General features: G+C 42.9%; 1 protein-coding gene and 2 long non-coding RNA genes across 20 annotated transcripts in view; 2 read left to right on the plus strand and 1 right to left on the minus strand.

Moving 5' to 3' along the window:
- ABLIM1 (actin binding LIM protein 1) overlaps positions 1-16,465 on the minus strand; it is a 338,773-nt gene that overhangs the window by 209,344 nt on the left and 112,964 nt on the right. For 2 of the 18 annotated variants that reach the window (XR_014826311.1, XR_014826299.1), the window contains exon 2: positions 4,352-4,570. The exons of 15 other annotated variants lie outside the window; for them this stretch is intronic. Coding sequence is in view for 1 of the 3 variants with exons in the window: in XM_021073348.2 (XP_020929007.1) it covers positions 13,309-13,399 (91 nt within the window). In the remaining 2 variants the exon portion in view is untranslated. Of the gene's footprint in view, positions 1-4,351; positions 4,571-13,308; positions 13,446-16,465 lie in introns of those variants that run through there. One more of the 18 variants, XM_021073348.2, reaches the window with a different exon arrangement.
- LOC146397069 (uncharacterized) overlaps positions 1-16,465 on the plus strand; it is a 128,990-nt gene that overhangs the window by 78,115 nt on the left and 34,410 nt on the right. The gene's annotated exons all lie outside the window — the stretch shown is intronic.
- LOC146397073 (uncharacterized) lies at positions 8,873-12,145 on the plus strand. Its single transcript, XR_014826342.1, has 2 exons — positions 8,873-9,745; positions 11,732-12,145. It is a non-coding gene; the product is annotated as an uncharacterized LOC146397073 (long non-coding RNA).

Here is a 16,465-nt window from a genome sequence, read left to right on the forward strand (position 1 = left end):
CACATACAAACCTCTGTGAGCTGGATTTTTCTGGGCACTGTGAGTCAGAACATCTTTGACAACCTCTGATTCATTTCAGTTGCTATCTATGGCTACAGAACTTGGATGAGGAAAAAAATCTTTAAACAGCAACAAAACAAAACTTGGGGGCTATCCTAAGGCACCTGCAGCATGAATAACAAAACCAGCTAACTGATGTCACAGAGTAAAGACCCCACCTTCCTTTACATAACATGTTTGCAGACCTTTAAGTTGTAAGGATATATGAGGTTTTGAAGATTAAGATACAGGGTATATAAACAGGCACGAATGTACACATGGGATTTTTCACTTTAGTGAACACTGATTATTTCACATTTGGGGAATTCGCTTTGACTCAATTTAAAATGGAAGTAAGTGGAGTTCCCATTGTGGCTCAGAGGAAACAAATCTGACTAATGTCCACGAGGATGCAGGTTTGATGCCTGGCCTCGCTCAGTGGGTTAAGGATCCAACGTCGCCATGAGCTGTGATGTAGGTCTCAGATACGGCTTGGATCTGGCATTGCTATGACTGTGGTGTAGACTGGCGGTTACAGCTCCAATTCAACCCCTGGCCTCTGAACCTCCATATGCCGCAGGAGTGGCCCTTAAAAAAAAAAAAAAAAAAAAAAACTAAATAAATAAATAAATGGAATTAAGTGCAATTTTAATGCAAAATAGTGCAGTCACTGGAGAAACAAGTCTGGCAAGTCCTCAAAAAGTTAAACATAGAGTTAACATATGACCCAGCAATCCTACTCTTGAAAAGAACTGAAAACTTATGTCTTATGTCCACACAAAAAAGTTGTATACAAGTGTTCATGCCAGGATTATTCATAATGCCCTAGAACAGAAACAACCCGAATATCCATCAGCTGATGATGAATAAACAAAATGCAGCATATCCATACAATGGGATATTATTCAGCCATAAAAAGGAATGAGGTATTGACACATGCTATAACATCAATGAACCATGAAAAGTTATGCTTAGTGAAAGAAGCCAGACACAAAAGGTCACATGCTGCGTAATTCCAATTATGTGAAATGCCCAGAAAAGGCAAATCCATAGAAACAGAAAATAGATCAGGAATTCTTAGCGACTGGGGAGTGTTGGTAACAGGGGGTGACTGCCAATGGATACAGGGTTGCTTTTAGGGATGATAAAAAATGACCTGGAATTACATAGTGGTGATATTTGCATAACTTTGGGTATACACTAAAAAAGCCCAGAATTGTTCATATTCAAATGGTGTATTTTTATGGCATGTAAACTATATCTTAATTTTTAAGTGTATGAAATATGTTTATTTACCAAGCACAGTATTATTTATCTACCAAGCACTGGAGAAAGACCATTAAAACCACCTTCCTGCAAATAAGAACCTTACTACCTGGTAGAGAGAGATATGCAGACAAATAGATATAACCAAGCATAAAAATGCATAGAGGTCGTTCTACTCATCCATGTATTGGCATTTGTGTAAAGAGGGGAAGTCTGGAGAGGATTCAAAGGAAAGTTTCACGTGAGCTGAATTTCAAACTAAAGTAAAACAGTTTTTGATAATTCTTTGGTCCTTTCTTCTGCACTGCTAAGCAGGAAGAAAGGAGACCAGGTCTTCATCCAGCTCCACTTCTCTCTGGACTTCAGTCTCACACACCCTGTAGGAAGGTGTTGATATCCAAGTTTTATTTCCATCTTTAAGAAACATCTAGAATTCTAAAGCATACCATAGACCTTCTAGAATTCTGATATATTTAAATTTGAAGGTCCCATGAATTCTGATTCTGAGGAGGATTCCTTTAATGCATTCTGAGGGGGGCACCTCCTGGAGGCTGGAAAAGGAAGGACCACTCTCCTGGCTACATCATGAATAGCATGCCAACTCTGCTGTCTTCCTGCTGGCAGCCTTCCTCTTGCATCCAAGGGCCATTCCAGATTCATGGCTGACTTACTAAGTTAACAGGCATCTATAATCATAAGCACTAGGTCATACCCCAGAATCATTAGGGTTAAATGATGCTAAATCAGGAGTTTCTGTGAAGGTGGGCCGTTCTTAGTAAGAATCAAAATGTATTAAAGCCAGAAAAAAAGTTTCCAAACAATAAACTTAAACAGATTGCTCTACCCTCTGACTTTAAATAAGATTCATTTTTAAGTACATATAATTAAAACTAATGGGGCATTTCAGCATATTCAGTTACTCAAGGAAGTAAATTAGATAGGAATATTTCCTATGAAAATAAGTTACTTGTCCACATTCCTAAGCCTAAAAAAGAAACAAATAAAACAAAGAAACAAATCAAAACAATAAGGCCGGGCCAAGCAGGCACACGCATGAAACTAAGTGAAAAATGTTTTACTTCTGTTTTTCTTTCTCTCGCTTCGCTGGCATATTTTCCTTCTACTCATATCTTGAGTGTATCTTTTCTTTTTAGCTCAAATTTTCCAGCTGAAATCCTACTTTTTATTTCCCTGGCCACTCCAGGTCGAGGTTACCTTTTCTTCCTTGGAAAACGAATTGTATTTATTACCTAGGCCTTTATTTTGCTTTTCCCTTTTGGGTAGAGAGGAGAGGGAAGGGGGAAATATTTATTAGGTTAACAAAATGCTAGTTTATTTTCTGCTTTTATATTTTTATTTTCTTTTAGTCCTCATACTATTACCGCAGGGTAGGTAGTATTATCCACACTTGACAAATGATAAAACTGAGGGTCAAAGATACGAAGTCTTGTGTCCAAGTCACAGCATCTACAATGAGTGGTGCTGGGCTTTGAACTTGGCTGACCCCTGAGCCCGGAACTTGCAGACACTACCCCAAAGTGTTTCCTCTGGCCTCAGTTACTTGAAGGCAGGGGGATAATTTTATGCCCACTGTATTCTAACATAGTGATTTGATTTCAGCAACCATCCATTCTTTCATTTACTCATATACTTATAAGGCATTTTCCACGCCAAGGACTATAATAGAGCAAAAAATAGACATGTGGCTCCCTCCAGACCCTCAGAGAGGAACTCATGGTATGCCAAATGTGAGAGGCTTGTGAACTGGTAGTTCTAACAGAGATACACATAATGGGATGCTGTACAGCACAGAGGAGGGTGAGGCAAGAGGAAGACAAGCCTGCCTAGAGGAGGAAAAGTTTAAACCAAATCCTACACAGATTCAGAGGAACTAGGAAAGCTATGCCAGGCAGCAGAACAGCATGTAGAGAGACCCAAGGTGAAGGGGTCCTTCCAACACCTGTGACAAAGACGCCAGGTATGAGTGTTGGGAGGTTAACAGTTGGACATGACAGAAAGGCAGGGCCTGACTGTCAACGGCTAGACAATCTGATTCTAGGAAATGTGTTTAAACTCATGGAATAGGAAGCCATGGGAAGTTAATAGCAGTTATTGATAACTTTATCAATGAAAAAAAATCAGACCATCTAATGCTTTATTACGTAGCAGAAATCTCAAATCTCTCCTTTGTGCCCTCCCAAGACCTAGACGAAACCGTTCACCACCTATCATTTCCAACTTCCATAGAATAAAAGTTAAGGTAAGACTACCGTTTTGAGGGAACCACATCCCATCAACAAACTGGACGTGGCCCTGTGGCCTGGCACGCTGGAGGAACTGAGGTAGCCCCTCTCCTTGCCAGCAACAGATTCCTGTCCTGCTCTGTGTCCATACAGCCACTCTTGAAGCCGTCAGTGAGGACAGCGGGGCTGAGGGGATGAACCAAATGTCCCTTCATCTTCTGGGAAACATTTTCTCATGGCCAGAAGCCAAACACTTCTCATAGATTTAAGGTGGGGTGGAGGTGGGGAGCCTTCACCATTGAATCTGTGGTTTGCCAGGTATTTAAAACACTTTTCCAACACGACATCTTAATCATCTTAATACCGCCAGAAGATGCAAGAGAGAAGCTCCACAGAGTCTTGGGAGGTGTGCTCTTCAAACAGTGGACAGCACAGTCCCTTGTAGCCTTTGGGAGACAATGCCACACCTTCCCCTGGCTCTTGGACAGAAACGCCTGATCCATGGGGTTGGGATTAGTAATAGTGAATGAGCTGAAAAGGGACATAAAAAGAAAGCTGGAGAACCACAGCGTTATATGCCATGAACATAGAGCAAAACAGGCTGGTGTCACTTTAAGAAACAACATTATATTAAGCTCCTGGGAGGTTCTCTCCATTATGGAGTAAATCTGAGTATCTGGGTCTTGGGGAGACTATCCCAAGTGAGGACAATCCCTAGGGGTGAACTGAACATAATGAGGACACAGCAGGTTCCTGAGCCAGAGCAAAATTATCCTCTTCTTCAGCAATACGAACTGCTTTACCAGGGAGGGGGCTGCCAGCTCTTCTTTGGTCCCCGGTTTCCAGTCCAGGACATTCTGCTCTGGGATTTGGACTCAGCTGACAACATAATCATTGAAGCATTTCCAGATATCCTTAGGGCTGTTGATAACAGGGCTAGTCTCTTCTTGTTTGTTTGTCGAGAAGGTAATTGCCCTAAATATGCCTCTTTCATTTGTGCTAGACCCAAAAGCTCAGAAGTTCTGAAAAAAAAAAAAAAACAACACAGGTTCAAAAGCTTACTGTAACCTCCTCCAGGAGGGGGAGGCAAAACTCCCATACAGATAACTTGTAATTGTGAACTAGGAAAAACAAATGTCTGCTAACTTTCAAATCCAGCTCTTCCACGTACTACTTTTGTGGCTTTTGGCAGGTTTCTTAACTGCATAGGCTTCAGTGTCCTCATCTATAAAAGGAGGGTAAAAACAGTACTTGCTTTGTTGAGTTATTAGGAATATTAAATGGGAAAAATTTATAGAGCATTTGGCACAATGTTTGAGACACAGCAGCCCCTCAATGAAGGACAATGATTCTTCGAGAACAGTACTGCATCCACAGGCAGAGATACAATCAGATCTACAGGCAGATGCCATTTTTTATGTTCACTGATATATTTGCTTTGTCTCCATGTCCAAGTTTCTTGCCAATTCCTTTCCTGTTCTTAAATGGGGAAAACAATTCCTTCTCTGGTGACTTCCAAGGTTTTTTTTTGAGCATGACAAAGGAGAGAGACACTTAGGGGCACTTTGAAAAGCATGGAGCCCTGACAGCTCAAAGCAGGGGTGAATATCAGACAAAAACAGGAAGCCACAGCATCTTGAGGTCTTTCTGGCAGCTGCAGAAGGCCTTTGCCAAATACCCCCAAGCATCCTGCCAGGAGCTGCTCCTGAGCACCGTGGGGCTTCACTAGCACAGGAACACACGTGACGGCAGGAGGGCACGCATCCTTCAAGCACCTGTCCCAAACAGGATACTCCAAGCACACAGAGCAGCTTCCTGGGAATCCCATTTCCTGTGCTGTGTTTATACTCCTGGGCCCCAGCACTACAAAAACTGTAACTCTATTGCTTCATAGCATGGAAGACAAACAATAGAAATCATTGTTTTTTTTTAAATAATGAACTATTTTATTGTATTTTTATGAAGTTAAAATGTAATAGATGCTTGTGTATGCCACTGGAGCCAACACTTCTGATGTACATGTGTTTCATTTAATCCTTATAACCAAGGCTGCCCTTAGACTCAGGCAAGGATGGCCCTAGTCCTAAACTATACCTTCCTCGAAAACGTCTAAGTCCCTTCCTGGTGCCCAGGACTAGCTGGGGCTAGTGTTATCCAGGTGGGACAGTCCAGCCTCCTCTTTGGAGCTCCTCTGATGCTCTGTCTCTCCCATGTTGTGCTGGGGGTTGACCAGATGCCCGGAAGAGCTCTAGCCCACCAAGGCCCTGGAGCTGGTTCAATTCTAGGACGAGAGTTTGGTGAACAATCACTCCCTCAGGCTGGTGTGGTATTTCTTTACCATGATTGACAAGATTAGACTATTGACACACTAATTTGGGGTGACTCAAATCATTTATGTGGACAGGAGCCCTGCAAAAGAATATCTGCCCTAGGGGCAGATTTGCTCATAGCCATCAGGTAAAGTAGGCATTCTTCTGCATACCTTACAGGTGGGGAAAAATGGTCCCTTGGAGACACTAATTTCCTAAACTAACACATTTAGTAAGTAGAAGAGCTGGGACTCAAATTCTGGCATGTCCAGCCCCAAAGCCACACACTGAACTAAACCCCCAGATTTCCTTCTCTGCTTTACTAAGATACCAATATGCCACTGATGGTTGCACTTCCTGTACCCAGGCTCTCTTTGGTACTGTTTATTCTCTTGTTCTCTTGTGACCGAAACCACTGACAAGCCATTGCCCAGCCCACTCTCATTCAGCCACAGTTTACCTGGCCCCCCCTTGACTTCCTGCCTTCTCCTGACAGACCTTATCTCTTTCATGAACATCAACAGCTCATTCCAAAAACATTTGATTTGAAGCCCTTTCAGTAGACTCATTCAGTAGAGAAGAAGCTCCAAACTCATTCACAATAAAGCATTAGCTCCAGTAGAAACCTTCATGTGCAGTGTTTAACCCTCCTCATGGGATAAACTTTTTTTTTCCTCAATAAAGGGATTTTAGCTAACCACCAGCATGCAAATCTGATTGAGAGAGGTGCCCTAAACTACAATAGGCACAGTCAGCTGGCTCTGAACCAATTTTTTTCTTGGGGAGCTTACAAGAAGGCTGCGGGGCATTGTAAATTAGCTCTCCTTCAATAAAATTTAAAAAAAAAGGAAAGAAAGAAAGAAAAAGAAAGAGGTCTGGGGGCAGAAGTAATGATTTCTCCATCTCCAGGCCTTGTTCCCCTGAACAGGATGAGTCTGAAGTAGTGACGTGCAGAGTTAAAGAGGAAGAGAGACAAGGAACTATCAGCCTCTGTCTGATCAGTATCCTGTCTTGTCTTCACTCTAATCTGCTAGCCGTTGTCCCACTCAAAGCTCAGGGTAACCACAATGAGATATTATTTCATACCTACTAGGAAAGCTAGAATCAAAAAGTCAGATAAGAACAAGTATTGGCGAGGAAGAAATTTTCATATGCAGCTGCTGGGAATACAAAATGGTGGGGCCACTTTGGCTCAAAGTCTGGGAATTCCTCTGAAGGTGAAATACAGAGTTACAATAGGACCCAGCAATTCTGCTCTCAGGTATATACCCAAGAGAAATGAAAACATGGCTGTACAAAAACTTGTACATGCATGTCCACAGCATCATTATTCATAATAGCCAAAGGCAGAAACAACCTAAATGCCCATCAGCCAATGAATGGATAAACAAAATGTGATATATCCATACAGTACAACGTTATTAAACCATAACAAGGAATGACGTGCTGATACACTACCATATGAATCAACCTAGAGAACATGCCAGGTGTAAGAAGCCAGGCCCAAAAGACCACATCTTAGATGATCCCTCTCATGAGACATCCAGAATGGGGAAGCCTATGGAGACAGAAAGTAGATGAGTGGTTTCTTAGAGTTGGAGGATGGCTATGAAGAGTTTGGGGTGGGGGTAGGACAACAGCAAAAGGGTCCAGGGTTCCTTTCTGAGACCATGACATTTTCCCAAAATTCACTGAGATGATGGCTGCACACATCAGCACATATGCTAAAAACTACTGTATACTTTAAATGGGTGAATTATGCAATATATAAGTAAATCTATCTCAATAGTCGATCTCAATAAATCCATTAAAAAATGATTTGAAAACAAAACACTCCAGTAGAAGTTAACTCCCTTACCTTACCTAGCCTTAATCCAACCCTGCCATCCTCTCTATCAAAGAATTTTCAGGCACACATTCTGTTTTCTGGCTCTTTGGGCTCATTTTCACATGTTTAAGGGGACCATGTTATATAGCTCTCTGCCTCTTGTACTAATTCTGGTAATGATTTTGATAAGGAGTAAGCAGCTGGGTAGGTGTCACCTTCATCAATAAAGAAATCATGACAACTTCCAAATCTGAGACCTTTCAAAGTGCCATTAACTCCTGTCCTCAGACGGGACTTTCTCAATTTGCCAGGCAGATGGACGAGTGACCGCGTTTCCACGAGCTTCACTGAAAAGAAGGCTCAACGAGTTCTCTCAATATTACACATCCTTTCTTTTTCTTTTCTTTTTGACTGTTTCACAAAAGAAGCAAACCTGAGGCAGTGACACAATTTAGACCTCGACTTCACTTAGGTCCTCTTTTACTGGTGGCAGGTCTGCTGCCTTGAATATTGCTTTTCCACTCATCCTCTATCATATGGAAGAAAAGCATCTATTGATAGAGCTCTTTCTTTTCCATCACACTTCCTATTACAGACAATTATTAGTACCACATTTGGAAAGACATATTTGTTACTGAGATCATAAAAACGTGGACAAAAACACGCTCGGAATCTAGCTACACAGCCGTCCTTAAGTTACATTCTCCGTTCTTCCTACCCTCACCCATTAATTATATAGTAAGGATAGTGTTTCCTTTGAAGAACACACAAAGGAGGAGTGGTTCTAGATAGTACTTTACTGCTTACGCCGATCACAAAACACAAAGCCGGGTCCTGAGTGGGCTCTTTTACTCACCGGGAGGATTGAAGTTGTTTAACAAGTGCTCAAATGTGCAGTAGGCCTCAGGATGGAGATACAAGACGTGAGTGATGGTGGCCTGCCTGTGAGCAGGGTAAGGGCTCCCAGAGACACTCACATCCTCGATAACCAGTGTCCTTCTGCATGAGCCCCTGGGGCTGCTTCTCTCAGTGGAGGTGACTCTGCTTTTCACAGAGTTGCACAATCTCCCCAGAGATTTTAAACTAAGGAAGCAAGGCATCTCCGAAAGGATTACAAAGAAATGAGAAACAGCTACCAGGCTCCCAAGAAGCTGTGTTTCTCCGCAACGCTCCTGACTCCTTATTGCTTTTTTTTTTTTTTTTTCTCACTGCCCAGCAAAGAAGATTAAGAAAGATGTATTTAAGTGATTACCCTCAAGAGCTTAGGCAGGACTCCAGAGACACAGATAATCAGGTATAAAAACAACTGGCACTGGGAACTCAAGACTACGTCAGTCCTGAGACATGAATGCATATTTAAAAATCTGATTGGTATCCAGAGCAAGAGGAAGGACATAGTTGCAAGAGCCAAAAGAATTCATGTGCAAATTTTTCTAATCTATTCATTACCATCAGGTCAGAGGACTGTGAATAGGCATATATATTGAATATAATCTGAAAATGCTTATCAGAAAAAAACTCAGGGTCATAATTCCAAATTCTCCAGTATTTCAGATCTCATGGAGGAGAGAGCTCAATTAAAATTCTTCAGCTTCAGCTAGCAACAAATCTAGCTCCAGGCCACAGAAAACAATCCTTTACGTTTTCTGGAGACACCCCTCCCCCAAATGCTGTGGAAATCTTTCTGCCTCATCCCATTAATCCAATGCTAATATTACTCTCAATGTCGTTTCACAGGTTTTCTGCTACTGCAGAATCTCTAGTAGGATCACATGATGGAGAGAGAATTACCATGTAGGTTGCTTTGTGTATTAATAAAGTCATAAGCTAGCAGGACCATCATACAACTAGGCTGCTGATGTACAAAGGAAAAGCCTGGAAACGAGTATTTACCCCCTGACAGCCACTCAGTAAGGCCACAATATGTGATTCTGTAACCACAATAGTCTCAAGTCAGAGTAACTAAAACTACATGCTTTGTCTTATCATCAGTCTACTACACTAATAGCTTTTTTTTTTTTTTTTTTGGCTTTTCAGGGCCACACCTGCGGCATATGGAAGTTCCCAGGCTAGGGGTTGAATCAAAGCTGTAGCTGCCAGTCTACACCACAGACACAGCAAAGTAGGATCTGAGCTGCACCTGTGACCTACACCACAGCTCACGGCAACAATGGATCCTTAACCCACTGAGCGAGGCCAGGGATCCCGCACCCTCATGGATACTAGTTGGATTCTTAACCCACTGAGCCACAGCAGGAACTCCTAACAGCATTTTCTTTTCATTAAAACCTTAACACACTTTAAACAGAATAGAATTACGAAGTTGGAAAGATCTTCAAAGGTAATCTAGTGGTTCCCAAATATCATTGTGCATAGGAAGCTTCTGTGAGGTTTTCAGAAAATTATAAAATCTGGGGCACTCGCCCCGACCCCTGAATGAGATTCTTTGGGGAAGAGGCCCAGGAACTTATATTTCTCAAAGCTCCCCAGACCAGACCAGACCAACATTCAGGAAGCCTTTGGTCTACTCCAGCCCTTTAATTTCAAGATGAGGAAGGTAAGTCTTGGAGACGCCAAATGACTTTCCCATGACAACAGAGCAAGCCCAGGGCAGAGCCAGGTCTCCTGACTCCTAGGCTATGACTGTTTCTACCACAGTCCTCAGGTCCTTCCACAAAAGCTATCTATGACTAGGTCACTATGCAGCACAGCAGAAATTGACACAACACTGCAAATCAACTACACTCCAATAAAAATAAATAAATAAAAAGCTATAGGGAGATGAAGCAGCTAAAGGAAACATTTGCCTCTTTTACTATTAGCTTTAACAGTCATCTTTAATGCAAGATTTGGGAACAGAGTTAAAGAACCAGAGCATTCAAATTTGCCAGAATAACTCTAGGCAATGGGAAGCACAGTGGGAATGGAGAAGACAGACTCTGTGGCAGAGGTCGTCCAGATAGGGCTGGAGGGCAAAAACATGGAAGCTTCTGCTCCCATACTCACATGGTGAGACTTCCAGTTTCAAATTTGGGGATTGAAATCCTATACCAACATTGCCCCCAGGGGAAAAAAAACTCCTTCTAAGACCTTCCTCTAAAAACATTTTTCAAAGCAGGTAAAATAATGTGTGTGTGTTCCATTTCTGGCTTGTCTATTGAAAAGAGACTTCGGATGTACAAAGTAAGATATTTTATCAAATACTTCCCAAAGTGTGGCTCCTGGACCAACCTGTTTAAAACACAGACGCCTGAGGCCCATCTTCTAGGTGCCTAGGTTCTTTCACAGTGTTTTTCTAATAAACATCATAGTGTGGGAACCTCTGCCCTAAACCATTAATTCCTTCTTCCTATAGGTCTGATCTTTGCAACGTGGGAACCAGAGAAGCTCCATCTCCATATGTATATGTTCATATGGCCTGCTTGTAAAACATAAACATATGCATAAAACATAACATATGCATTTAAATAAAGAAGCCAGGAGTTCCCGTCGTGGCGCAGTGGTTAACAAATCCGACTAGGAACCATGAGGTTGCAGGTTCGGTCCCTGCCCTTGCTCAGTGGGTTAACGATCCGGCGTTGCTGTGAGCTGTGGTGTAGGTTGCAGACGCGGCTCGGATCCAGCGTTGCTGTGGCTCTGGCGTAGGCCGGTGGCTACAGCTCCGATTGGACCCCTAGCCTGGGAACCTCCATATGCCACGGGAGCGGCCCAAGAAATAGCAACAACAACAACAACAAAAAAAAAAAGACAAAAAAAAAAAAAAAAAAAAGAAGCCAGACACAACCACTTTAAAATAGGCTCTGGTATACATTAATGATACACAAACATAGACATTTTTTTTTCACAAACATAGACATTTTTTTTTTCAAATTCACCATCTTCCTGACCAAGCAAAAGTATAATTATTCTGTGACAAAGCTGTCCTGCCTTCTTGGTCCCTAACCTTGACAAGCATTGCCCCCTAAGACTGAGTCTATAGCTCTGATTCCACAGCTTATCTGTTGTGTTAGCAGAACACATTCAAGCCACCCCCTAAATTTCTGGAGAAGTTTATAGATCCACATATGTAGTTAAAAAGCACTTATGTTCTAATAGACTGTAAAAGGAAAAAAATTAATACTTCGATAAAAGGGTTATATGTAAGAGGTTTTATCCATTTTATGACTTTTAGGTCAGGATGAATTTTAGGTAAACTAAATATGAATCATAAAGAAGGCTGATGAGAGTAACAGGTCTGTTTGCTTTTAAAGACAATCTGATTGAGCTGATTTCCTTTTCAGGTGGTAAAGAGAGTTAAGATTTCAGATGCTGGCTGCTTGAGGAGTGGAGCCAGCAGTGACAATAGGCACCCATGAGCTAAGTTCCACTTTCTAGAGTGCCCAGAGTTGTTAGTTTAACCCCTTCCACATAATTCAGGGTAAACACCTAGCAGAGGCCACACTTCCAGTCTTAAAAATAAATTTTCAGTGTTATCCACCTGACAGCAATCTCTTCAGCCATGAGAACACGGTATGGAGAAGATCCTTAAGGAAGCACCAGTGGACTCATTTCTTCCACTGCTGCACCAACATCAGCCTCTTGCCACAGCGCATGTAAAATCACAGTCACAGCATTTGCAAAGGAGTGGAGTGGTTTCTGTGACAGTTTATATGATTATAAAACAATGTATCACAATGCGCTACACTACAAAGCTAACACTAATTACGAATGCATCATTCGTTTTGGTGGCCTGCATATCTTGTCAGACAGGATAATCCTAATCCTACTAGAAACAGTTCCATTCCACCTAAACAAGCTTTTATCTCCTTCTAGGATAAACTATGAAAAGAAACTATCAACAGGAAAATTAACCAAGAGCTTCAACCAGCACTGAGAGGCGCTGAGGACTCTGCCTTTGCATACTGTAGGAGCTCAATAATGAGATGAACCCCAGCCTCAGAGCCAGGCATTCTGGGGCTACACAATGCTCAGGGGACAGAGGCCTTAACTATTGCTCTTAATTCGACAGTCATGGGTCAATCCCCACAATTCCCCACATATAAATTTTCACTTCAGTTTTATTCCATGTAAAGATTTAGGTCTTTTTTTTTTTTTCAGACAAATTTCCCTCCTCTCCCTTTAAATCATCTGCTAAGATTTACCTGCTTCTTGCTAAGAAAAAAAAAAAAATTAAGAGAGAAAATTACCACTTTAAAAATGCAAATCTTTATGAGATTTAGTTAGGAAATAGTTTGAATTTACAGCCTGTGGCTTTATTAGTGACAATGGGGTTACTTGCTTTTCAGATTTTGATTTTGTTTTAATAAGAAGTGAGCAAAGAAAAGAGCTCAGCAAGTCCACTGAAAACACCTGCGGTAGCTTACAATAGTCACGATGATCTTTGCTGCTGAGCAGAACAGAGTAAGCAGAGAAACAAACAGCAGTTTTTTCAGTGGGGGTGCTCAGAGGAAGGGGCACTATCGGACTTCCAGATGGTGATGCCTTGACCCACTGGAGGTTCTCCCGCTCCAGCAGCTACACCTACTCCCTGCCACAAGCAAGTTTTGAGTTTACTGGTTCTGTTCACCTGTATCATCAACCCTGGGCATCTCCTCTATAAAGTCCAATCTTTAAGGGGTCTTACCCATCCTTCCAAAGCAGGCTGTGATTTTCTGAGCATACTGGCACAGGCTCCTGTCTGGGTAGGGCTCCCCTGGAAGGCCTGCTTCGTCCATCACTCTGCAAGCAGCTGCCTCTCTTCCTGTATTGCCACCCGTCCAAGACCTGCTCAAAATGGAACAAGCAGCCAAGCCCCCTCTTCCATATCGTCTCAATTAATAATTCAGTTACTACATCAAATCTGCTGAGCATTCAGGACAGAGCGCACCAAGGCACTCTGAGGACCAAAGCATAATTAGTTTAACAGACGTCAAGTGTCTCAGGTTACCCTCTGACGATACTCTCCATAGGCAAGATTTCCAAAGAGCAATGAGAGGCAGGCTTGGAATGCCTTCAAGGAAACAGCCACAGATGGGGATCAGCCTGGGGAGAATCACAGGCATCCCTGGAGCTCAAACCCCATATATTAGATAAGGCTGCTACATGAATCTGGTCCACAGAGTCAGAGCATTATGATACTGACCACAGATCCCAACCCATCAGGCTGGGGTCCCCTTCAGATGCCCTGAACACACCCCAGATTCCCCAACCTTAATCCTTCCTGTACTTCTTTCTCTTTTCCTGAAATACTTCAACCTTCTCCCACCTGATCTTTCTGAAAATCCACCTGTGCTTAAAAAGGTGGATCAGTTGCTCTCTCCTCCATCAAGCCATCCAGGATCCCTCTGGTTGGAATCAATGTCTTCCTGTCTAGTCTTCAAATAGCAGCTCTACTACAGTATTTACTACATCCTGCCTTGCAATGTGGCTATCTGTAGACTGCTCTATTTCCCTTGCTGGCTGCTACGCTTCTAGAGGGCAGACACGTTGCCTTTGTTATCCTATTTCCTTCACATAGGACTCTACACATACTAGCTGCTCAGTGTCTGACAAACAGAATTTGGTAATTCTTGATAAGAAGTCGCTGTCAAAGACAAGTACACGATACTTGGATAAAAGGCAGATATCAAAACAAAACACAACGTTGGTCCTTAAAACTGCTTTAATAGGCTGAGAACTCCTGTTCCCACATATGCAGCTGCAGGCATGTGGTTATTCTTCTGGTGGTCAGAGCTTATCTAAGTGCCACTGAACTGGAAGGCACTAAGTGACAGGCATGTGCCTGAGAGGCCCAAGCCAGCTGTGGCCACAGAAAGCTGTCCCAGTGGTTGGTCATTAGGAGACAAGCTGTCCTTGCTGGTGGGATAAATAGCTGAGCATAGGAACGAGAAACCCCAGCGTCAGCATTTCTCTGTTCCTCCGCTGATGGAGGTGCTGGCCCCGGAGCAGGTGCATGGTGCCTGCTTGCTCTTGCTCCCCCTCCAGGGCCCTCCCAGGAGGAAAACTGCAGAGGGTTTGAAGTATTCATAATTCATCTATCTCGACACAGAACAGCTCCGACTCACTCTGGCAAACCTCATGTTCACTGTCGATTTACTAGAAAATGTCAAACACCCTGAATCATCTATTTCCCACCTCTGCCGCAGCGAGGGCCTCGTGTTCACCACATCTGCTCTAGGGATCATTCACCTCTGGACTTAAACTCTGACTTCAAAGAGGAACTCCCTGGAGTTTACGGTCACATGACATATCTAAGGTAGAGAAGGAATCTAACAGGAGACCTGCTGATGAAAATCGGTGTCAGCCTTTTCTGCATTCTTTGTTTAAGGGAGCGTTCTTCATTCCACAAGCCTGTACCGAATAGACAGGCCAGGTGTTTGCTGCCTTGATGATGAATAAGACAAGGGCCTGCAGAGAGCACGTCAACTGGCAGATGACCTAGGCACGTCTATACCTATCATGCAACTTGGTAAACCTACCTGAGTGTATAGTTCTAGCAATAAAAAGTGGGGAAGGGGTGCTTTAGATATTAGAAATATGGTTAGGGACACCTTTTAATTTTCTGCCTTAAAAAGAAAATGTTTCAGGAGTTCCCATTGTGGCCCAGAGGTTAAGAACCCGACATTGTCCCCGTGAGGAAGAGGGTTCGATCCCTGGCCTCTCGCTCAGTGGGCTAAGGATCCGGCATTGCCGTGAGCTGTGGTGTCAGTCAAAGATGAGGCTCACATCTGGCACTGCTGTGGCTGCAGCGCAGTCTGGCAGCTGCAGCTCTCTGATTTGACCCCTAGCTCGGGAACTTCCATATGCCCTGGGTGTGGCTATAAAAAGAAAATGTTTCAGAAAGAGAAGTGTTTTGTTTCTCAGATTTTACATGGACAATTGTGTGTATTTCTGCTGCACTCCCAACAGTAGCATACACAAAAAGGTTTTCCCTCTAGAGGGTCTGCAGGCCGTGTATGTCAAACATTCTCCCTTTCTCGCTCTCAATGGCACGCTCTGAGGTTATGAAAGTGCCCGAGAGGGAAGGATTGAGTCATTCTGGTGCTGGTGGGATTCTGGAGAATAGGATGCTGGCTCTGGATCTTGAAGGAAAAAGGATTAGGGAAAAAAGAAGGGGATTAGGATAAGACAGAAAAGAACAATCCAAACAGAATGCCCCAGAAGAAAGCTTTATTCAGATCACACAAGATGATGAGAAAGAAGGTCAGGGAACACGGATAAGGTCTTAGAAGGCAGAATCTATTCATCCATGTATAAAAACTCTCTTCAGAGAAATAATACAGCCAGCACATGACATATCTCCAAACCCTGCTACTGCCATTCTTTAGAGGGTCAGAACTCTGGGAAAATTCCGGGTACGAATTAGGAAATGCGTTTCACACTGATTCATTATTAACCGGCTCGCTCAGCACTTGTTTATGTCTGAGTTCTTTATAACCAGTTTTGTTAATCACGGCAGCAGCCCTGTGAAGGGAGAGGGTAGCACACTTCACACGGAGCCCCCACACCTCAGACTGAGAAACCAGGAGGTTATTCCACCCCTTGAAACTAATGCACAGTCAGAATGAGAGGTGTGAAGAGAACCTATTCTCCCCGAAGGTAAATCTGACCCCTTAATATCAATAAAAGATGCTGTTAGCTATTTTGAAGCTCAGGGCTACAAAAGGTTTTAGAACACAGTGTTGTCCATGTGGCTACATGGACAACTGTTTTCCTCACAAAGGAGAATTTTCCGTTGTCTTTCCATAATCTGGGCTAATCTGGTGATGTTCTACTGCACCCTTTGTCTGGAAGGGACAATT

This window comes from Sus scrofa, chromosome 14, assembly GCF_054392235.1.
Source record: "Sus scrofa isolate SSC_HxYL_T2T_F1_AM1 chromosome 14, Sscrofa_HxYL_maternal_Yorkshire_Landrace_v2.0, whole genome shotgun sequence".
NCBI lineage: Eukaryota > Metazoa > Chordata > Mammalia > Artiodactyla > Suidae > Sus > Sus scrofa.